This window comes from Nannospalax galili, unplaced genomic scaffold, assembly GCF_000622305.1.
Source record: "Nannospalax galili isolate Female #2095 unplaced genomic scaffold, S.galili_v1.0 scaffold128, whole genome shotgun sequence".
Taxonomy (NCBI): domain Eukaryota; kingdom Metazoa; phylum Chordata; class Mammalia; order Rodentia; family Spalacidae; genus Nannospalax; species Nannospalax galili.
Window position 1 is genome coordinate 163,945 of NW_008360322.1, and position 20,137 is coordinate 184,081.

The following is a 20,137-nucleotide window of genomic DNA, read 5'->3' on the forward strand; positions in this document are numbered from 1 at the left end:
CAGAAAACCCAAGAATAGAATATACAGGAATTCTGTGACACCATAAAAAAACCAAATTTACAAATCATAGGCATACAAGAAGGAGAAGAATCCCAAGATAATGGCATGGACCAGATCTTCAACAGAATCACAGAAGAAAATTTCCCAAAATTAAAGAAAGACATGCCCATACAAATACAAGAAGCATATAGAACACCAAACAGACAGGACCAGAACAGAAACTCTCCACGGCACATTGTAGTAAAAACCCTAAATGTTCAGAACAAAGAGACAATATTGAAAGCTGCAAAAGAGGAACAACAAGTCACATATAAAGGAAAACCCATTAGGATTACAGCTGACTTTTCAGTGCAAACTATGAAAGCCAGAAGAGCCTGGAACAAAGTATTCCCAGTTTTAAATGACCACAGATGCCAACCCAGATTACTATACCCAGCCAAAATGTCTGTTATAGTCAAAGGGGAAAGAAAAATCTTCCATAACATAAATTGGCTAAAGGAATTCATGTCCACTACCAGCCCTTCAGAGAGTTCTGGAAGCAATACAAAGAGCTGAAGAAAGGAATGACTGTTCTCCTTGGTTGCAGAAAGAAATCCAATGAAGATATAACTGTGGAAAAGTACAGATATATCAAGAATATAAACAGAAATAAAAATGACAGGATTAAATACACATCTTTCATTAATAACTTTAAATATCAAGGGACTGAATTCTGCAGTCAAAAGACACAGACTAGGTGAATGGATTAAGAAACAAACCCCATCTTTTTGTTGTCTGCAAGAAACTCATCTCACTTTCAAGGACAGGCACTAACTGAAGGTGAAAGGATGGAAAAAAATATACCAAGCAAATGGTACTAAGAAAAAAGCAGGCATTGCAATTCTAATATCTGAAAAAATAGACCTCAAACTAAAACTAATCAGAAGAGATAAAGAGGGCCACTTCATTCTGATCAAAGGAACAATTGACCAAGAAGATATTACAATCATGAACATATATTCACCAAACACTGCTGCACCCAACTTCATCAAAAGTGTACTAGAAGACTTTAAGACTGAGTTAATCCCAACTCATTAATAGTAGGGGACTTCAATACCCTCCTGTCTCCATTATATAGGTCAACAGGGCAGAGAGTTAACAGAGAGACATCTGAATTAAACACTACCATATATCAAAAGGACCTAACAAACATCTACTAAGTATTCCACCCAAGCACCAAAGGATATACTTTCTACTCAGCACCCCATGGAACCTTCTCCAAAATCGAACATATACTGGGGCATAAAACAAACCTCAACAAATACAAAAAGATTGAAATAATTCCATGCATTCTATCAGACCACAGTGCAATAAAGCTTACAATCAACACCCGAAGAAGCCCTAATCACCACATGAACACATGGAGATTAAACAACACACTCCTGAATGATGAATGGGTCAAAAGAGAAATTAAGAAAGAAATAAAAGTATTCCTAGAACTAAATGAAAAGGACAATAAAACACAACAAAACCTCTGGGACACATTGAAAGCTGTCCTTAGAGGGAAGTTCATAGCTTTAAACATCTACATCAAAAATCAGAAAGAACACAAATAAATGACTTAACATTGCAACTCAACATACTTGAAAAGCTATAGCAAACGAAACCCAAACCCTGCAGACAAGAAGAAATAACAAAAATCAGGGCAGAAATCAATGAAATTGAATCAAAGAAAACAATACAAAGAATCAACATTACCAAGAGCTGGTTCTTTGAAAAGATAAACAAGATTGACCGACCGCTAGCCCAATTAACCAAAAGAAGGAAAGAGCACCTCCAATTTAACAAAATCAGAGATGATAGGGGAAACATCACAACAGACACCAGAAAGATACAGAACATTATAAGGGAATACTTTAAAAACCTATATGCTACCAAATTTGAAAACCTAAAAGAAATGTATGCATATCTAAAGGCATGGGAACCACCAAAACTAAACCAAGAAGAGATTAACAGCTTAAACAGACTCATAGCACAAAAAGAAATTGAAACAGTAACAAAAAACCGCCTGACTAAAAAAAGCCCAGGACCAGATGGATTTACAGCAGAATTCTATCAGACATTTAAAGAAGATCTGCATCCAATACTACTTAATTTATTCAAAAAAATAGAAATGGAGGGAAAACTTCCAAATTCCTTCTATGAAGCCAGCATCACTCTAATACCAAAGCCAGGCAAAGATACAACCAAAAAAGAAAACTATTGACCCATATCCTTAATGAGCATAGATGCAAAAATTCTCAACAAGATACTTTCAAACCACATACAGACACACATCAAAAACATCATCCACCATGATCAAGTCTGCTTTATCCCAGAGATGCAGGGATTGTTCAATATACATAAGTCAATGAATTCATAAATCATATAAACGGGCTCAAAGACAAGAACCACATGGTCATTTCAATAGATGCAGAGAAGGCCTTTGACAAAATTCAACATGCATTTATGTTCAAAGTCCTAGAGGGAACTGGACAGGAGGGAACTTACCTCAATATAATTAAAGCCATATATAACAAACCCACAGCCATCATCATTCTAAATGGAGAAAACTCAAAGCATTCCATTTGAAATCAGGAACAGACAAGGCTGTCTACAATCTCCACTTCTCTTTAACATAGTGCTTGAAACACTTGCAAGAGCAATAAGACAAGAGCAGGAAATTAAAGAAGTAATAATTTAAAAGAGATCAAATTATCCTTATTTGCAGATGATATGGTACTGTATCTAAGAGATGCCAACAATTCCACCAGAAAACACCTAGAAATTATTAACATGTTCAGTAAAGTGGCAGCTTACAAAATTAACCTACAAAAGTCTGTAGCCTTTCTATATACCAATAAAAAGAAATCAGAGAAAGAGTAAATGGAAACAATCCCTTTCAAAATACCTTCAAAAAATAAAATAAAATATCTCAGGAATAAGCCTGACCAAAGACATTAAAGAGCTCTACAATGAAAATTTTAAATCTTTAAAGAAAGAGATTGAGGAAACATCAGAGGATGGAAGCACCTCCCATGCTCATGGGTTGGAAGAATTAATATTATGAAAATGACCATCCTACCCAAAGCCATTTATAGATTCAATGCAATGTCAATCAAATCTCCATGACATTTTTCACAGAAGTGGAAAAAACCTAAAATTCATATGAAAGCACAAATGACCCTGGATAGTCAAAGCAACCCTGAGCACTAAGAACAATGCAGGGGGGATTACTATACTAGATTTTAGGGTTTATTACAGAGCTATAGTTATAAAAACAATGTGGTACTGGCACAAAAACAGACCCATAGATCAATGGAACAAAACTGAAGACCCAAATATGAGTAAATGCAATTTCAGCCACCTGATATTTGATAAAGGGGCCAAGAATATTCACTGGAGGAAAGACAGCATGTTCAGCAAATGGTGCTGGCAAAACTGGATCTCCACCTGCAGAAGAATGAAAATAAACCCTATCTTTCATCTTACAAAAGTCAGTTCCAAATGGATCAAAGACCTCAATGTAAAGCCCGAAACTCTGAAACTGTTAGAAGAAAACATTGGCAAAAAACCTACAAGATGTAGGTGTAGGAAAGGATTTTCTAAAACCAGCCATCAATTGCTCAGGAAACAAGGTCAAGAATCAATAAATGGGACCTTGTTAAACTCAAAAGCTTTTGTACATCAAAGGAGGCAACCAGAAAAGCAACCAGAAAACCCACAGAATGGGAGAAAATCTTCACCAGCAACACATCTGACAGAGGTTTAACATCCAGAATATATAACGAACTCAAAAAGCAGAGAATCAAGAAAAGAAGTAACCAAATTAAAAGATGGGCTAAGGAGCTGAACAGAGAGTTCTCAAAAGAAGAAGTAAAGATGGCTAAGAACCATCTTAAAAGATGTTGAACATCATTAATAATTAAGGAAATGCAAATTAAAACCACTTTAAGATTTTATCTTACCCCAGTCAGACTGGCTTAAGATCAAGAAAACAAATGATACCAAATAATGGAGAGGATGTGGGGAAAGGGGAACACTCATCCACTGCTGGTGGGGCTGCAAACTTGTTCAACACCTATGGAAAGCAGTGTGGAGAACTCTTAAAAAACTACAAATAAATCTACCATTTGGGCTCGTTATTCCACTCATTGTTATATACACAAAGAACTCATCCTATTGCAGAGACACTTGTACATCCATGTTTGTTGCTCCTGTTTTCACAATAGCTAAGAGATGGAAGCCACCTAAGTGTCCCTCAATTGACAAGTGGATAATGAAAATGTGGTTTATTATATGATGGAGTTTTACTCAGCAGTTAAGAAAGATGAAATCATGAATTTTGCAGGTAAATTGATGGAACTAGAAACTGTTATACTCAGTGAAATAACACACTAGATAACACATGTAGATAAATCTTGGGCAAAGACAAATTGTTCTCAGTTAAACCTTTCCTAGACATATATTTCTTGATCTGGTATGTATATTTTGTCAGTAAGTTGTTGGACTAATATGTTTCCCTCTGTTTTTTAAAACTAGCTAGGCATTATTTATCTCTTACATTGTCTAACCCCTCCATCATGGTTTCCCCGTTATTGTGCTCCCTTTCTCCCTTAATAATACCCTTCTCCTACAGTCCTACCTCTCTATCGTGCTCCCTTTCTCCCTTAATAATACCCTTCTCCTACAGTCCTACCTCTCTTGAGCTCGTTCTTTCCCTTTATCCCCAAGGTTCCTTGTATAACTCTCCCTCTCTCCTTCCATCAAAATAACCTCATTTTTATCCATATCTCCCTTATTAACACCTGTTTTCTATTGTTCTTCTCTTTCAGACTCTTTTTTTCCTTTACCTCCCTTGTTCATTTTCGTTATCATGGTTCCTGTAGTTATGTTTGGATACATACTCATTTTTAAGGATTTGGTGCTAGGATCCACATATGATGGAGAACATATGTAATTTGTTTTTCTAAGTCTGTGTTACTTTACATAGTATAACAGTTTCTAGTTCGATACCTTTACCTGAAAATTTCATGATTTCATCTTTTTACTGCTGAGTAAAACTCCATCCTATAAATGAACCGCATTTTCATTATCCACTCATCAGTTTACACTTAGGTTGCTTCCATCTCTTAGCTATTGTGAAAAGAGCAGCAACAAAGGATGTATAAGTCTCTCTGCAATAAGATGAGTTTTTTCGGCATATGCCAAGGAGTGGCATAACTGGGTCAAATGGTAGGTTCATTTCTAGTTTTTTAAGAGTTCTCTACACTGCTTTCCATAGGGTTGAACAAGTTTGCATCCCCAACAGCAGTGGACGAGTGTTCCCCTTTTCCCACATCATTTCCATCATTTGGTATCATTTGTTCTCTTAATCTTAGCCCATTTGACTGGGGTAAGATGAAATTTTAAAGTCATTTTAATTTTCATTTTCCTAATTACTAATGATGTTGAACAACTTTTATGATGCTTCTTAGCTATCTTTACTTCTTCTTTTGAGAATTATCTGTCCAGTTCCTGAATCCGTCTTTTAATTTGGTTACTTCCTTTCTTGATTCTTTGTTTTTTGAGTTTGTTATATATTCTGGATGGTAAACCTCTGTCAGATGTGTCACTGGTGAAGATTTTCTACCATTCTGTGGGTTTTTCTTCACTTCCTTGGTTGCTTCTTTTGATGTACAGAAGCTTCTTAGTTTAATGAGGTCCCATTTATTGATTATTGAGCTTATTTCCTGAGCAATTAATGTCCAGTTTAAAACATCTTTTCCTACATCTATATCTTGTAGGTTATTGCCAACGTTTTCTTCTAACAGTTTCAGAGTTTCAGGCTTTATATTGAGGTTTTGATCCATTTGGCATTGGCTTTTGCACAAGGTGAAAGATAGGGGTTTAGTTTCATTCTACAAGTGGAGATCCAGTTTTGCCAGCACCATTGGCTGAACATGCTGTCTTTCCTCCAGTGAATATTCCTGGCCTCTTTGTCAAATATCAGGTGGCTGAAATTGCATTTACTCATACTTGGGTCTTCAATTTTGTACCATTGGACTATGGGTCTATTTTTGTGCCAGTACCATGTTGTTTGTATGACTATAGCTCTGTAATATAGCTTAAAATCCAGTGTAGTAATCCCCCTGGCAATGCTCTTAGTGCTCAGGGTTGCTTTGGGTATACAATATCTTTTGTGCTTCCATATGAATCTTGGGATGGTTTCATCCAATTCTGTGAAAATGGCATGGGACTTTGATTGACATTTCATTGAATATATAAATGGATTTTGGTAGGATGCTCATTTTCACAATATTAATTCTTCTAATCCATGAGCATGGGAGGTCTTTCCATCTTTTGATGTCTTCCTCAATCTTTTTCTTTAAAGATTTAAAATTTTCCTTGTAGAGGTCTTTAATGTCTTTGGTCAGGTTTATTCTGAGATATTTTATTGTTTTCTTCAGTTTTGTAAAAGGGAGTGTTTCCATGTACTCTTTCTCTGATTGCTTGTTATTGGTATAAAGAAAGGCTACAGACTTTTGTAGATTAATTTAGTAACCTCACACTTTACTGAAAGTGTTAATCATTTCTAGAAGATTTTTGGTGGAATTTTTTGCATCTCTTAGATATAATATCTTCCTCAAAAATGGATAATTAATCTCTTTTCCAATTATTACTCCTTTAATTTCCTTCCCATGTCTTATTGCTCTTGCAAGCGTTTCAAGCAGTAGTTGAAAAGGATTGGAGATACTGGAGAGCCTTGTCTAGTTCCTGATTTTAACAGGAATGCTTCCAGTTTTTCTCCATTTAGAATGATGTTGGCTGTGGGCTTGATATATATGGCTTTAATTATGTTGAGATAGGTTCCCTCCAGTCCAATTCCCTCTAGGACTTTGAACATAAATGCATATTGGATTTTGTCAATGGCCTTCTTTGCATCTATTGAGATGACCATGTGGTTCTTGTCTTTGTGTCCATTTATATGACTTATGATGTTTATTGACTTACATATGTTGAAACATCCCTGCATCCCTGGAATAAAGCCAACCTGATTATGGTGGATGATCTTTTTGATGTGTGTCTGTATGCAGTTTGCAAGCATTTTTTGAGAATTTTTGCATCTATGTTCATTAAGGATATGGGTCTATAGTTTTCTTTTTTGGTTGTATATTTACCTGGCTTTCATACTAGAGTGATGCTGGCTTCATAGAGGAAATTTGGAAGTTCTCCCTCCATTTATATCTTTTTGAATAAATTAAGTAGTATAGGATATAGATCTTCTTTAAATGTCTGATAGAATTCTACTGTAAATTCATCTCTTATTGGGCTTTTTTTAGTCAGGAGATTTTGTATTTTGTATTACTGTTACAATTTCCTTATGTGTCATGGGTCTCTTTAAGCTGTTGTTCCCTTCTTGGCTTAGTTTTGGTGGTTTCCATGCTTTTAGATATCCATCCATTTCTTTTTGGTTTTCAAATTTAGTAGCATATACTTTTTCAAAGTATTCCCTTATAATGTTCTGAACCTCTTTGGTGTCTGTTGTCATGTTTCCTCTTTCATTTCTGATTTTGTTGATTTGGGGTGGCTCTTTCTTTCTTTTGGTTAACTGGGCTAAGGGTCTGTCAGTCTTGTTTATCTTTTCAAAGAACCAGCTCTTGGATTCATTGATTCTCTGTATTGTTTTCTTTGTTTCTATTTCATTAATTTCTGTTTGATTTTTCTTATTTATTCTTGTCTGCAGGGTTGGGGTTTCATTTGTTGTTACTTTTTAAGTGTCTTGAGTTGCTATTTAAAGTCATTTATTTGCGTTCTTTCTGATTTTTTTAATGAAGGGACTTAGAGGTTTAAACTTCCCTCTAAGGACTACTTTCAACTTGTCCCAGTGGTATTGTCGTCTTTTATTGTCCTTTTCATTTAGTTCCAGTAATACTTTTATTTCTTTCTTAATTTCTCCTTTGACCCATTCATCATTCAGGAGTGTGTTGTTTAATCTCCATGTGTTCATGTAGTTACTAGGGTTTCTTCCAGTGTTGATTTTAAGCTTTATTTCATGGTGGTCTAAAGGAATGCATGGAATTATTTCAATCTTTTTATTTTTGTTGAGGCTTGTTTTGTGCCCCAGTATATGGTCTATTTTGGAGAAAGTTTCATGGGGCACTGAATGGAACGTATATTCTTTGGTGTTTTGGTGGAATTTTTGGTAGATGTCTGTTAGGCCCATTTGATGAATGGTATTGTTTAATTCAGATGTCTCTCTGTTAACTCCCTGTCCTGTTGACCTATCTAATGGTGGCAATGTGGTATTGACGTTCCCCACTATTAATGAGTTGGGATTAATCTGGGTCTTAAAGTCCTCTAGTACTCTTTTTATGAAGTTGGGTGCACCAGAGTTTGGTGAATCTATGTTCATGAGTGTAATATATTCTTGGTCAATTGTTCCTTTGATCAGAATGAAGTGGCCCTCTTTATCTCTTCTGATTATTTTTAGTTTGAAGTCTATTTTGTCAGATATTAGAATTGCAATGCCTGCTTTTTTCTTAGTACCATTTTCTTGATATGTGTGTGTGTGTGTGTGTGTGTGTGTGTGTGTGCGTTTCCATCCTTTCACCTTAAAGTGGTGCCTATCCTTGAAAGTGAGATGAATTTCTTGCAGAGAACAAAAAGATGGGCTTTGTTTCTTATTCCTTTCAACTAGTCTGTGTCTTTTGACTGAGGAGTTCAGTCCATTGATATTTAAAGTTATTAATGAACGATTTGTATTGATCCTGTCATTTTTCTGTTCACACTCGGGGTAGCTGTCCCTTTCCATAGTTATACCTTCATTAAGTTTCTTTCTGTAACCCCTTGGGGATAGATGTTCCTGTCTTCAACTTTTTGTTTTGCTTCAAGAACCCTCTGAAGGGCTGGTTTTGTGGACCTGAATTCTTTCAGCCTATTTATGTCATGGAAGAATTTTCCTTCCCTTTCGACTGTAATAGACATTTGGCTGGGTAAAGTAATCTGGGTTGGCATCTGTGGTCATTTAGAACTTGGAATAATTTGGTTCAGATTCTTCTGGCTTTCATAGTTTGCACTGAAAAGTCAGCTGTAATTCTGATGGGTTTTCCTTTATATGTGACTTGTTGTTTTTCTTTTGCAGCTTTCAGTATTGTCTTTCTTCTTTACATTTAGTGTTTTTACTATGATGTGCTGTGGAGAGTTTATTTTCTGTTCCTGTATATTTGGTGTTCTATATGATTCTTGTATTTGTATGGGCATGTCTTTCTTTAATTTTGGGAAATTTTCTTCTACAATCCTGTTGAAGGTCTGGTCCATACCATTATCCTGAGATTCTTCTCCTTCCTCTATGCCTATGATTTGCAAGTTTGGTCTTTTTATGGTGTCATAGAATTCCTGCATATTCTATTCTTGGGTTTTCTTAAATTTTTCATAATCTTTGCTTCGGTGGTCTAATTCATCCACTTTATCTTCCAGTCTTGATACTCTGTTTTCCATTTCATTCATCCTATTGGTGAGGCTTTCTCCTGTCATTTCTAATTGGCTTACTGTTTCACTTCCTTCTTCATTTCAGCCTGAGTAGTCTTCAATATTTCTAGCTCTTTTCTGATTTCATTCAGAAGTTTATCCCTATCCTCTTTCAGTTATTTGATTTCTTTGTTTTTGTGCTCCTTAAATTTACTGAATTCTTTTATCGATTTTATAATTGTTCTTTTGAATTCCATGTACTGTTTTATCTCTAGGGGGTTCTCATTGTACTCCTTTATAGGAGTGCTGGTACTTGGTGGGGGTGTGTTATTTGGGTTTTCATGTTATTATTTTTTTTTGCTGTTACTGTGACATGTGGATTTCTTTTGTAGTTTCTGATTCTTGTGTGAGACTCAAGCCTTCCTTTGTTGAGTTTAGGTCTGCTTCTTTTTGTAAACTTTATGTGCCTTTGTGTTTTACTTGTTGGGTATGAAGAGCTGGTTGGTTTAGGCTTCAAGTTCTCCTTTTTGATTTTATATTGGACTGGCCAAATTGCTTTCGTCTTGCTGCTCAGGAGTTCCCACAGAGGCCCAAGTCGGATGAGGATCAGATGCACTCAGGCTTTCTCCTAAAGTCTGGATCCCGTTCCCCACTACTTGCCCTTCTGGTGAATCCGGTAAGCCTATCTAGAGGTCTTTGTTTTAGGAGTGGAACTGGTAAAAGAAGAGTCAGGGGCTCCTCCCAAGCCCATAATACTCCTGAGGAACAGATCATCAAACGACCTTAAGAGTAAAAATAAATTGGTTTATCTCGACCAACTATTTCTTAAGAGTCTATATGCATAGCTAAAGGCTACATAACAAGCAACAATGGCAGACAGGTGATACCTTCTTTTGAGTTGTTGGCCAAGGTGGCCAATGGGATTCTCAGATAGTAACCCAGCATAGAACTGGGAAAATGAACAGCAGTTTCTCTCTTTTGATTTTATTTTGGAGGGGCCAAATGGCTTTCCTCTTGCTGCTCAGGAGTTCCCACAGAAGCTCAAGTTGAATAAGGATCAGATGCTCTCAGGCTTTCTCCTATGGTCTGAATCCATCCAGGAAGGATGCTGGCCTCAGGAATTTGGGGGCTGGGTTGGCCTGAGACCAGGGCTGAGGAAAGATGCTGTCCCCAGGAAGCTGGTGGCTATTCTGCCTAGGGATACAATGGGAGGTGGGTATGGAAAAATGCCCTTAGGACTCTAGGGGACTACAGGGAGGAATTGGAATGGTCTTGGGGAGCTGGGAGGGTGAATGAGGCTTGGGGAGTCAAGGCTCAGTTGTTGCCTCTGAATTTACCCAGGAAACATGCTGGCCCCAGGCAACACACATCACTTTTTACTGGAAGGCACTGTGGCTCTAAAATGATGTATGTAGAAAATGTAGAAAGCCATCTCAGCCTCAAAGCCCACTTCAGGGGACTTGTGTACACATTATCATCTGTTAGCTCTCTCTATCCTGGAGATGACTTCATCTACAAATGGATGGCTGAAACATATTTCTACTTGGGAGAATTGAAAACATTTAGACACAAGAGAGTGATATAGGGACAAAATAAACAAGCAGAAATTTTTTTCTGTATTCCAGCACTGCATGAACCCATGTGGCTCTTCACAGTGTCTCAGAAGTTTCTTCTACCCTGAAGTCTTCAGGCAAACCCTATGTCCTGTGATCTTAGAGCCCCATTACCTCTGTCTTTCTTAGTACTCAGCAGGAGTTTTAATTTTCCATTTATCTGTGTGAGTATTTCATCCATAAGTGTCTTTCTTTGTAGATCCTCACCGGACTGTAGGCTTCGTAAAGATAGATTCTGTTATTGCTGTCTAACACTATTATTAACGTGCAATTAGTGTCCAATAAGTCATTTTTTAATGAACAAATTGGTGTTTTAAGATAGTGTGGCATGTTGTTTTAAACAAGGTATTTCAATTTAGCTGGATATTTATTTCTTATTGATTAGCTATTAAAGAACATCAATAATAACTTCTGATATTCTTCTCTCTCTCTTCTTTTACAGTTACCTTTGACCACTTTGAAATTTTACGAGCCATTGGGAAAGGCAGTTTTGGAAAGGTGAGAACTGAATTGACTAACTACCTGCTGTTACATAAGTCACGGACAGAGGGTCCCGGAATGGTGTGATTGTTGTGGCACTGGGATCATAAAGGAAGATAATTCAGAAAAGTTTTTTGAGGACAGTATGTAAAAAGTCAGTGACATGATGAACCATGTGTTATTCTCAGAGTTTTCGCTCTACCCCAGAGGAGATTAAGATTTCAGGTTCATGTGCAAATACACCAAGCTCTTTTTTTGATAAGTTATACTATTAATGTGAGACTTAATTCTTTCATGAGGAAAGGAAGCCACTTAATTTCAATTTCCCACAATTATACCATGTTTTCATTTCTAGAACTTTACTATGAAAAATATACACAGAGTTACGGTAAGAACCTCAAACTCTGACCATTAGTTTCTCTGTGGAGACGTATTTTAAGATAGAATAATGATATTTCATATTAAACTTGTATTCTATCTTGACAAATATTATATAGGCCCCTGAAACAATTTCAGAACATCAGTATTGCAGTAGGTGTTTCCCAGTGCTTAGAGTCCTTTTCATTACATCACCTATGGCTGGAAACACAAATTCTGCTCAGTGTTGTTCATTTTAACGTTTTAGTAACTTCCATTTCAGTCATTTAAAGGGGAGTCAGGGATGCTCTTTCTTATTGGAAGATTCCTGACATGGAAGCAGATTTGAAAGGTGTCTGAAAAACCCCAGAAGCAAAAGCAAGCAAACTAATTTGAGAAAGTAGAGATTCAATTGATGATCTACTACATGAGGGAAGAAAATGAAATCTTTACTCAGAAGGAAGTAGGCACTTTAACATCATAGTATTTGTGAATGATGAGGCCTCTAAGCCATGCTAAAGGACAAGTCCTGCTTTGTCCCTGGCTGACACACTCTGCCATCTCCCTAATCACTTGTTGACTTTGGTTTGCACCGTTAGGTCTGCATCGTGCAGAAGAATGATACCAAGAAGATGTATGCCATGAAGTACATGAATAAACAGAAGTGTGTGGAGCGTAATGAAGTGAGGAATGTCTTTAAGGAGCTCCAGATCATGCAGGGCCTGGAGCATCCTTTCCTGGTGAATCTGTGGTAAGTGATTCTGTTGGACCTCTGAATGGACACTCCTGTGTCCCTTGTTGACACGACACAGTTACATCAACATCTCCTGATTACTTGGCATGCTTTGATAAATTCTCACTAGGGTTTTCCTTAATGGTTTTACATGACTTTGGCTTTATAATGAGAAAGAAGTTTTGTTTTATTGCTGTGCTGGGATCAAACTCTGGACTTCTCACAGGCTACTCAAGTATGTCATCTGAAGTTTTTATCTTTTTTTTTGTGTGTGTGTATGTGTGTATTGTACATATGTGTGTACATGTTTGTTCAATTGCATGTGTGAGTGAGTGTGGATGCAGCTGTGAAGGTCAACCTTGGATATTCGTCCTCACCTTCTACCTTGTTTGGACAGGGTATTTTACAGGTCACTGCTGTGTACACCAGGATAGCTGGCCTTCTAGGGGTTCTCCTCTCTCAGCCTTCTATCCCCCACAGGTGTGCTGGTATTAGGTTCTGGGAATACAGACTCTGGTACTAATGCTTGCATAGGAAATGCTTTATCCATTAAGCCATCTCCTCAGGCAAATATTCTCCTTCATTTTAAGGTCAGTATTTGTTAAAGCATTTTTTTTTTTTTTTGTCTTTTTGAGACAGGTTCTTCTTGTAGCCCCAGTTGGCCTGGAACTCAGCATGTAGACCAGGCTGGTCTTGAACTCACAGAGATCTATCTGCCTCTGCCTCCCCAGTACTGCTATTAAATGAACCAATAAGGAATGTATTTAAATGTCCTACCACTAATTAGATAGAGTTTTCTGATAAGCTGTGGGGCATGGACTTTGGGCATCAAGCATGGTCTTACTAGTGGACATGAAGGTTATCTTTGTAACTTGTAGGAAACACCTTCTTCTTAAAATGTTTGGAAATGAAACTGGTTTCTTTGAGGCATATTTGTAAGTAGCCACATATATCTGTGACTTGGAAAAGTTAGTATTGCCTTTCTCATCCATCAGGTTTAAATAACTCATGTGTCAAGGAGTAGACATTAACTGTGATTTGTTCTCAAAGCCATTTCCATAATCCAGGGCTTCGATGATGTGGAGAAGTTTGTACTGTTTATCATCTCCAACATTTTGCTTGTGCATTAGGTTTTTTGTTTCTCTCTCATTTTGCTCTATATTTTAAGGCATCCATTATGTTAAGAGCCAGTTCTTAAAGTTAATTCAGTATGACTGTTATTTAAATATGCATACCAAGAAGTTCTCACTTGCCAGCAAGAACAAAAAATAAATAAATAAAAGTCTTTATTCAAAGAGCGCTAATGGAAAAATAATTGTGATTGCCTTGTGTGTGTGACAACACTCTTCTGGAGGAATCCGTGCATAAAGCCTGCCTCTGTCCATCTTCAATTAATAGAGTTCATGCAATAGACAATTTGATGAATGCTTCCATGCCTCAGTTGAAAAGAAGATGATTCTGTGTGGCTTAGAAATAGATCTATTATAGTTTCTGTACTGCTCAGGCCTGAGACGAGTCTAATTTTGGCTCAGCTTCAGTGTACTTATTAATCAGTATTTTAGAGTGGTCTTTTCAAAATGCTGCAATGTAAGGTGCTAAAATGTAGGCAGCAGCCTTTTTACTTGCTTAGCGATCATGAGATTCTCTCTTTTCTTTTCTTTCCCCATACTGAGAATGACACGCTGCTGTCACTTCATCCACTCCCTTTGTTCAAAGTCATGTGTTCCTCCTTTAAAGTTCAGCCAACTAGTTTTTATTTGTTAGAGCCAAGAACTTTTTATAAGAACACGCATAACATTTTCCCCTTTCGTGGTTTGCCTCTCCTTGCTATATGGGCTCAGGCAATAAAACATAAATGCAGAGATGTATGAAGCAGGAAATGTTAAGAAATTCTGTCATTGGTAAAGTTGCTGTCAATCCAGATCACACTGGGTTCACTCGCCCCGCTAGCCTGACAATAGTGTGACATATAAGCTGGGTCTCTTGTTCTTTCCTTGTTCTCACCTCTCAGTGGTGGAGCCTGTGGTGGAATACTGGGCACACTACACTGATGGTGGAGAAGGGAGACGAAATCCCCCCACCACACACTGGGCAGACAAAACCTGGAAAGAGCATTCCCATAAGTATAGCAGAAACCATTTTTTGAAAAGTTACTTTTTATTCTTTAGCAGTGTTATACATGTATACAGTGAATTTTCATTATTTTTACCCTCCATTACTCACTCTCATTCTTCCTCTGAATGAGACCCTTCTAACCAATAAGTTCCCCTCCCTCCTACATTCATGTTATGAGAGAGAGAGAGAGCCAGAGAGCCAGAGAAAGACCCATTGAGTTTAAATAGGATAGCTTGTATGAGCATGAGTGGGAGGCTGCTTACTGGGACATAGGCAAATTATCAGTGCTGTGTCACTAAGGAAAGTGATACTTCTTCTCCAAGCCACCATTACCTATCTATAGTTACTCATGGAGAGGTGGGACCTCATGATGAAATGTTGATAGCTCCAATGTTATGCAGGTCTTGTACAAGTAAACACAGCAGTAGTGAGTTCGTAAGTGCAACAGCTATGTCATGTCCAGAAGATATCTTATTATAACATAACTCCCCCTCCTGTAGCTCTTCCATTCTTTGTACCCCCTCTTCCATGATGTCCTCTTAGTCTTGGAGAGGGTAATACACATATCTCACTTAGGGTGAGCACTCTACAGTCCCATATTCTTGGTACTGGTCAGTTATGAGTGTCTCCTTTAACCACTGTCCACTGGTATAAGATACTGCTCTCAAGAAGCCTGAGAGCAGCACTCCACTATGGCTATAAACATGAGAATTTAGAAGGCAGTCGGAGGGCATGTTCATTTAGCAAAACAACAGTAGTGGATTGCCCTAGGGCCTATGATCTCACTAGTCACCTGCTGTCGACCAGGTTTATAGCACCAGGCACAAGTTCCCTCCTGGAAAACTAGCCTTGAAGTCAATTAGAAAGCTGCTGGCTACCCTCATCACATTCATCCTGATATTACTCCAATGGGCCTATGTTGCCAGACTGGTTGGTACCATAGCTCACAGAGTTCACAGCTGGATAAAACTGTTGATGCCTTTTCTTCCCCCAGCAGCCTGCATACCACCTCCCAGCACTATGAATGTTAGCCAGCAGAGAGGAAATTTCCAGCTCAGTTCCAGCTTGATTTCTCCATGTCCTGTGACCAAAGTATGTGGTTTCTTCAGCAATAAGGTCTTATTATCAAGTTCTGGTGTGTAACCAAGAGCAATGGCAGTAGCCTCTATTGAAATGGGGAGAAAGAGGGTCCCCCTAAAGGGTTCTTATTCTCATTTATAAAAGAATTTAAGAATGGACCCAAATGGAAACTTTTACAATTTTATTAGAATTTTAAGAAAAATCCTCAGGGCAGGTGAGCTGGTAATCTTGGCAGCTGCCTTGAGGAGGAGAACCGTGGGGAGAAGGAAAGAAAGTCATGAAGCCATGCAGATTTACAGTCTGCATGGAGGTCAGACACTTGGCTGACTGGCAGCCATACGGCTGGGAGAAGGAAGCTTTAGAGAAAAACTAAAGAAATACAAGATGCTAGGGGAAACCCAAGCCTTAAAGAAAGCATGTTTAGAAAAGGGATGTGAAAAAGAAATGAAGAAATTATGCTTTTGTGAAGAATTCAGAATACACTTATACATTAATACATTAATGCACTAGGTATTCTGCCCATCCATTTAGTATAACTTAAGGTGAACCTGCCTTCCTTGGGGTGGTCTTATGATCAGATGATTGACCAGTGAAACTGGAAAAGTGAGATTTCAAAGAGATAGACTGGAGATTTTATAGACTTGACCAGTTAAACTTATAAGGCTTTTTGCTACTCTCACACCATTGCTTTGGAAACCCATGGAGCTTGATCAACAGGCTCTGATCAACAACACATAAGGATATATCCCACACTTGGCACTGAGAGGTTGTTTAATAACTTATGGCTTCTGGGAGGAGCATTATCCCTCTATGTAGGGTCCCTCCATGTAAAATCTTTTATAAATTGTATATTTTTGGGGGGGTCTTTTTTGAGACAGGGTCTCCCTGTAGCCCCAGATCTCCTGGAACTCATTATGTAGACCAGGCTGGTCTTGAACTCATAGAGATCCTCCTGCCTCTGCCTCCCGAGTGCTGGGATTAAAGGCGTGCACTAGCATGCCTGAATAAATTGTATTTTTAATAAGCTTGCAAAATAGGTTTCCATACGGCATTTTCATACATCCTTAGCCTTAGTTATTCCCACCTCCACCCCATCTTACCCTCACAACTTCTTCTGACTTAAACCTCTCCACTCCCAATGATCCTACTACCATTTTCATATTACCCATGTCTTACTACAACCCTTTCCATAAGACCTTTCTCCCCTTTCTCAATGACCCCATAGCAAAATCAATTTTATCTTTTCAATTCATAAAAAAATCCTCACAGAGTATATTCATTCATTCTAATGTCCCTGTTTGTCCTCATAAAAGAGTTGTTTTACATGAATCTTTTCATAAGACAAAAGCACATTGGTGTGCTTCTGACATCTTAATAATTGTGATCTATTGATCGTGTTTAAGTCACATTGTTAGAGGATATGATTAAAAATGAATATATATATATATATATATATATATAAACTTGGTTTGTTTAATGGATGAAATGAGATACCAAGCTTACAGCATCTTATAACTATTTGTTAACATTTTTCGTACTTGCTCTATGGAAGTATAATATTCTAAACATACCCATCATGAATGGGCCAGTGTGGACCCCAAGAGACCAGTTTGATGCATGCTAGATCCCAAAGCATCATGTGAATAAGGAGTGTCTTCAATTCTGTCTTTACTGGATTTGGTTTTTATTTTCTATCTTCATTTTGCAAATCAAATAAAAGGTGATTAAGCATTCTTCAAAATACTCTGCTTAGTTCAGATTTTTATTCTGGGTTAGCTATTAGATTTACTTTGACATCTCCAAAGCCTTGAGAGCTGATTTTCACAAGAAGCAATACAAATTATATGATTTGTAAAACTATAGCAAACTTTTGAAACTCCTGCCCCGTTTGTATACTCTCTTTTTCTAATTTCTTTCTCTACGTATTTTGTTGAATAATCTCATTCGTGCTCAAAACGCACCTACCTCTGGAGATGTTCAGAGCACTCCACTTTCAAGATGAGAAAAAAGACAATTTCTCTTAAACACATTTTACATTAATGTTAAGAAGTATGTGGCGGGGCTGTATGTAAATATATATGTACACATGTTTGAAATCTGCACTGGATAGCTTTAGTGTCAACTTGACTCACCTGGGTTGAGGGAGCCTCAATTGGGGAATTGCCTTCACTGGATTGGCCTGTGGCCATGTCTATTGTTGAATAATGTGGGAGGGCCCAGCCCACTGTGGGTAGTGCCATCCCTGGGCAGGTTGTAAGCACAGTTCCTCCGTGACCTGTGCTCCAGCTCCTACCTCCATGTTCCTGCCGTGAGTTCCTACCTTAGGCTCCCTTAGTGATGAACTTGGAGATGTAAGCCAAATAAACCCTTTCTTCCCCAAGTTGATATAGGTCAGAGTGTTTTGTTACAGCAATTGAAGGCAAAGTAGAACAATGTATATCCTGTGCTTTGATCATACACCCCCTCACTGCCCTCTTTTTAAGATGTTTATTTTTGTGTATGAATGTTTTGTCTGCATGTATGTAAATGCACCACTTGCATGCCATTCCCATGAAGGCCAGAAGAGAGCATCAGATTCCCTCAAACAAGAGTTAGGAATGGTTGTTAGCAGCCATCTGGGTACTGGAAATGGAATCCTTGTCCTTTGCAAGATCAACCAGTGCCCTTAAACACTGAACCATCTCTCCAGGTCCTACCCTCTCTTTAAAAAACTTTTTTTGAGACAGGGTCTCCCTTTTCTGCTTATTGTAGTCAACTTGAAAAACAGAAAGAAAAAAAAAATCCCATAGGAAAGTCAACATTCTTTAATAGTTTTCTCCCCTTGAAACAACCATCCCAAATGGTTGAGAAATATTTGTATATAGTTTTTTGGTTTTCACAATGCATTAGCTCCATTCATTCCTTCATTGCTATGTAAATCTACTGAGCATCAAAACCAAGCTATTATTCAGACTGTCAGATAAAATGTAGGATGCACAGTTTTTTTGAGTCTCAGATAAACAGTCAATATTTTAGCCTTTGTCCCAGGTTTCACATAGACATATTTTAAACATTATTCCTTACTAAATTTACCTGAATTTCAATTTTAACTGGGTATAAAGCAACTTTTATTTGTTAAATTTGGCAATCCTAACACAGACTCACCGTGTGAGGATACAGTGACCAGCAGGAATGGATGCAGCTCTGATGCGTACACTATTGCCTTTGACAGCAAAACACTGATGTCAATCAAATGGCACGTGAAGGGTGAAAGTGAGAAGGGGATGAAGGGATTCAGTAGAGTGCCCTGTGTTTCATGTGTTTCAGGAAGAGAAGTTCAACTATGTGGCATGGCGTGCTAAATGAAGAAGAACAATTGAATTGACGTTCATTCTTATCAGCCTCCCTAGACCTGGCCCTAGTCAGGAAGAGTCCAGATATAGGCCACATTATCAAGTGAAGGCTGCCAGACAGGGCTGGAATCTAGGAAAAGTAAATACAGTCTTCCTGTGAGTCCCTCCCTGCGGTCTGTTAACAAAGCCCAGGCAACCACAGTCAGAAAACAAATAGACCCAGAGCAGCTTCCCCAGGTTGCTTTTGTTCATTGAGATTAAGCCTGAAGCTGCACACCACTCCTGGGCCTCTTTTTCTCTCTGCTTGCTCGGGTCTCTTGGAAGGACACACACATGGTTTCAATAAATTAGAAGACAAGATCATCTGTTTTGAGAAGAAAAAACCACCTGTACCTGGAGTGTGACAAGAGGTCCTTTCAGACAGCCAACATGAACAACAGCCCTATCGACAGTGCTTGAGAAGCTGCCCCCACCCCCAGCACCTGCATTCTGTTTCATGGAGTCATAGGCTGAGAACTACACACAGCCTTTAGAACTACAGCCTCAGTACTAATAACATTTGACATTTATTTAACCTAACAAAATCAATTGATATGAATTAAGAATCCTATTTTACACCAAAGAACTAAGGATCTTTCCCCATCCCCCAGAGTTACACAGAGAGGCACTTGAAGGACTGATCTCATACTTGACAATCTGACTTCGAAGCCTACCTTCTTTCTGTCCTGTACCATCTGCTGCATACATCTTGTGAGACTCCCTTACAAAATATCTAAGGCAGGGGCCTGGAGAGATGGTGGCTAACAACGATTCCCATCCGTAACTCCAGTTCCAGGGACATCTAACATCATCTTCTGACCTCTAGGAGCATTGCATGACATAGGTGTATTTATACACATGCAGGTAATATGCTCATACACATAAAACAAAAATAAGAAGTAAAATATTAAAAATATCTA

General features: G+C 38.1%; 1 protein-coding gene across 2 annotated transcripts in view; it reads left to right on the forward strand.

Moving 5' to 3' along the window:
• The window catches only part of Stk32a (serine/threonine kinase 32A), a 164,206-nt gene that overhangs the window by 37,954 nt on the left and 106,115 nt on the right, over window positions 1-20,137 (forward strand). For both annotated transcript variants that reach the window (XM_008825237.3, XM_008825238.3), the window contains exons 3-4: window positions 11,524-11,579; window positions 12,518-12,669. In XM_008825237.3, coding sequence (XP_008823459.1) covers window positions 11,524-11,579; window positions 12,518-12,669 — 208 coding nt within the window. The remainder of the gene's footprint in view (window positions 1-11,523; window positions 11,580-12,517; window positions 12,670-20,137) is intronic.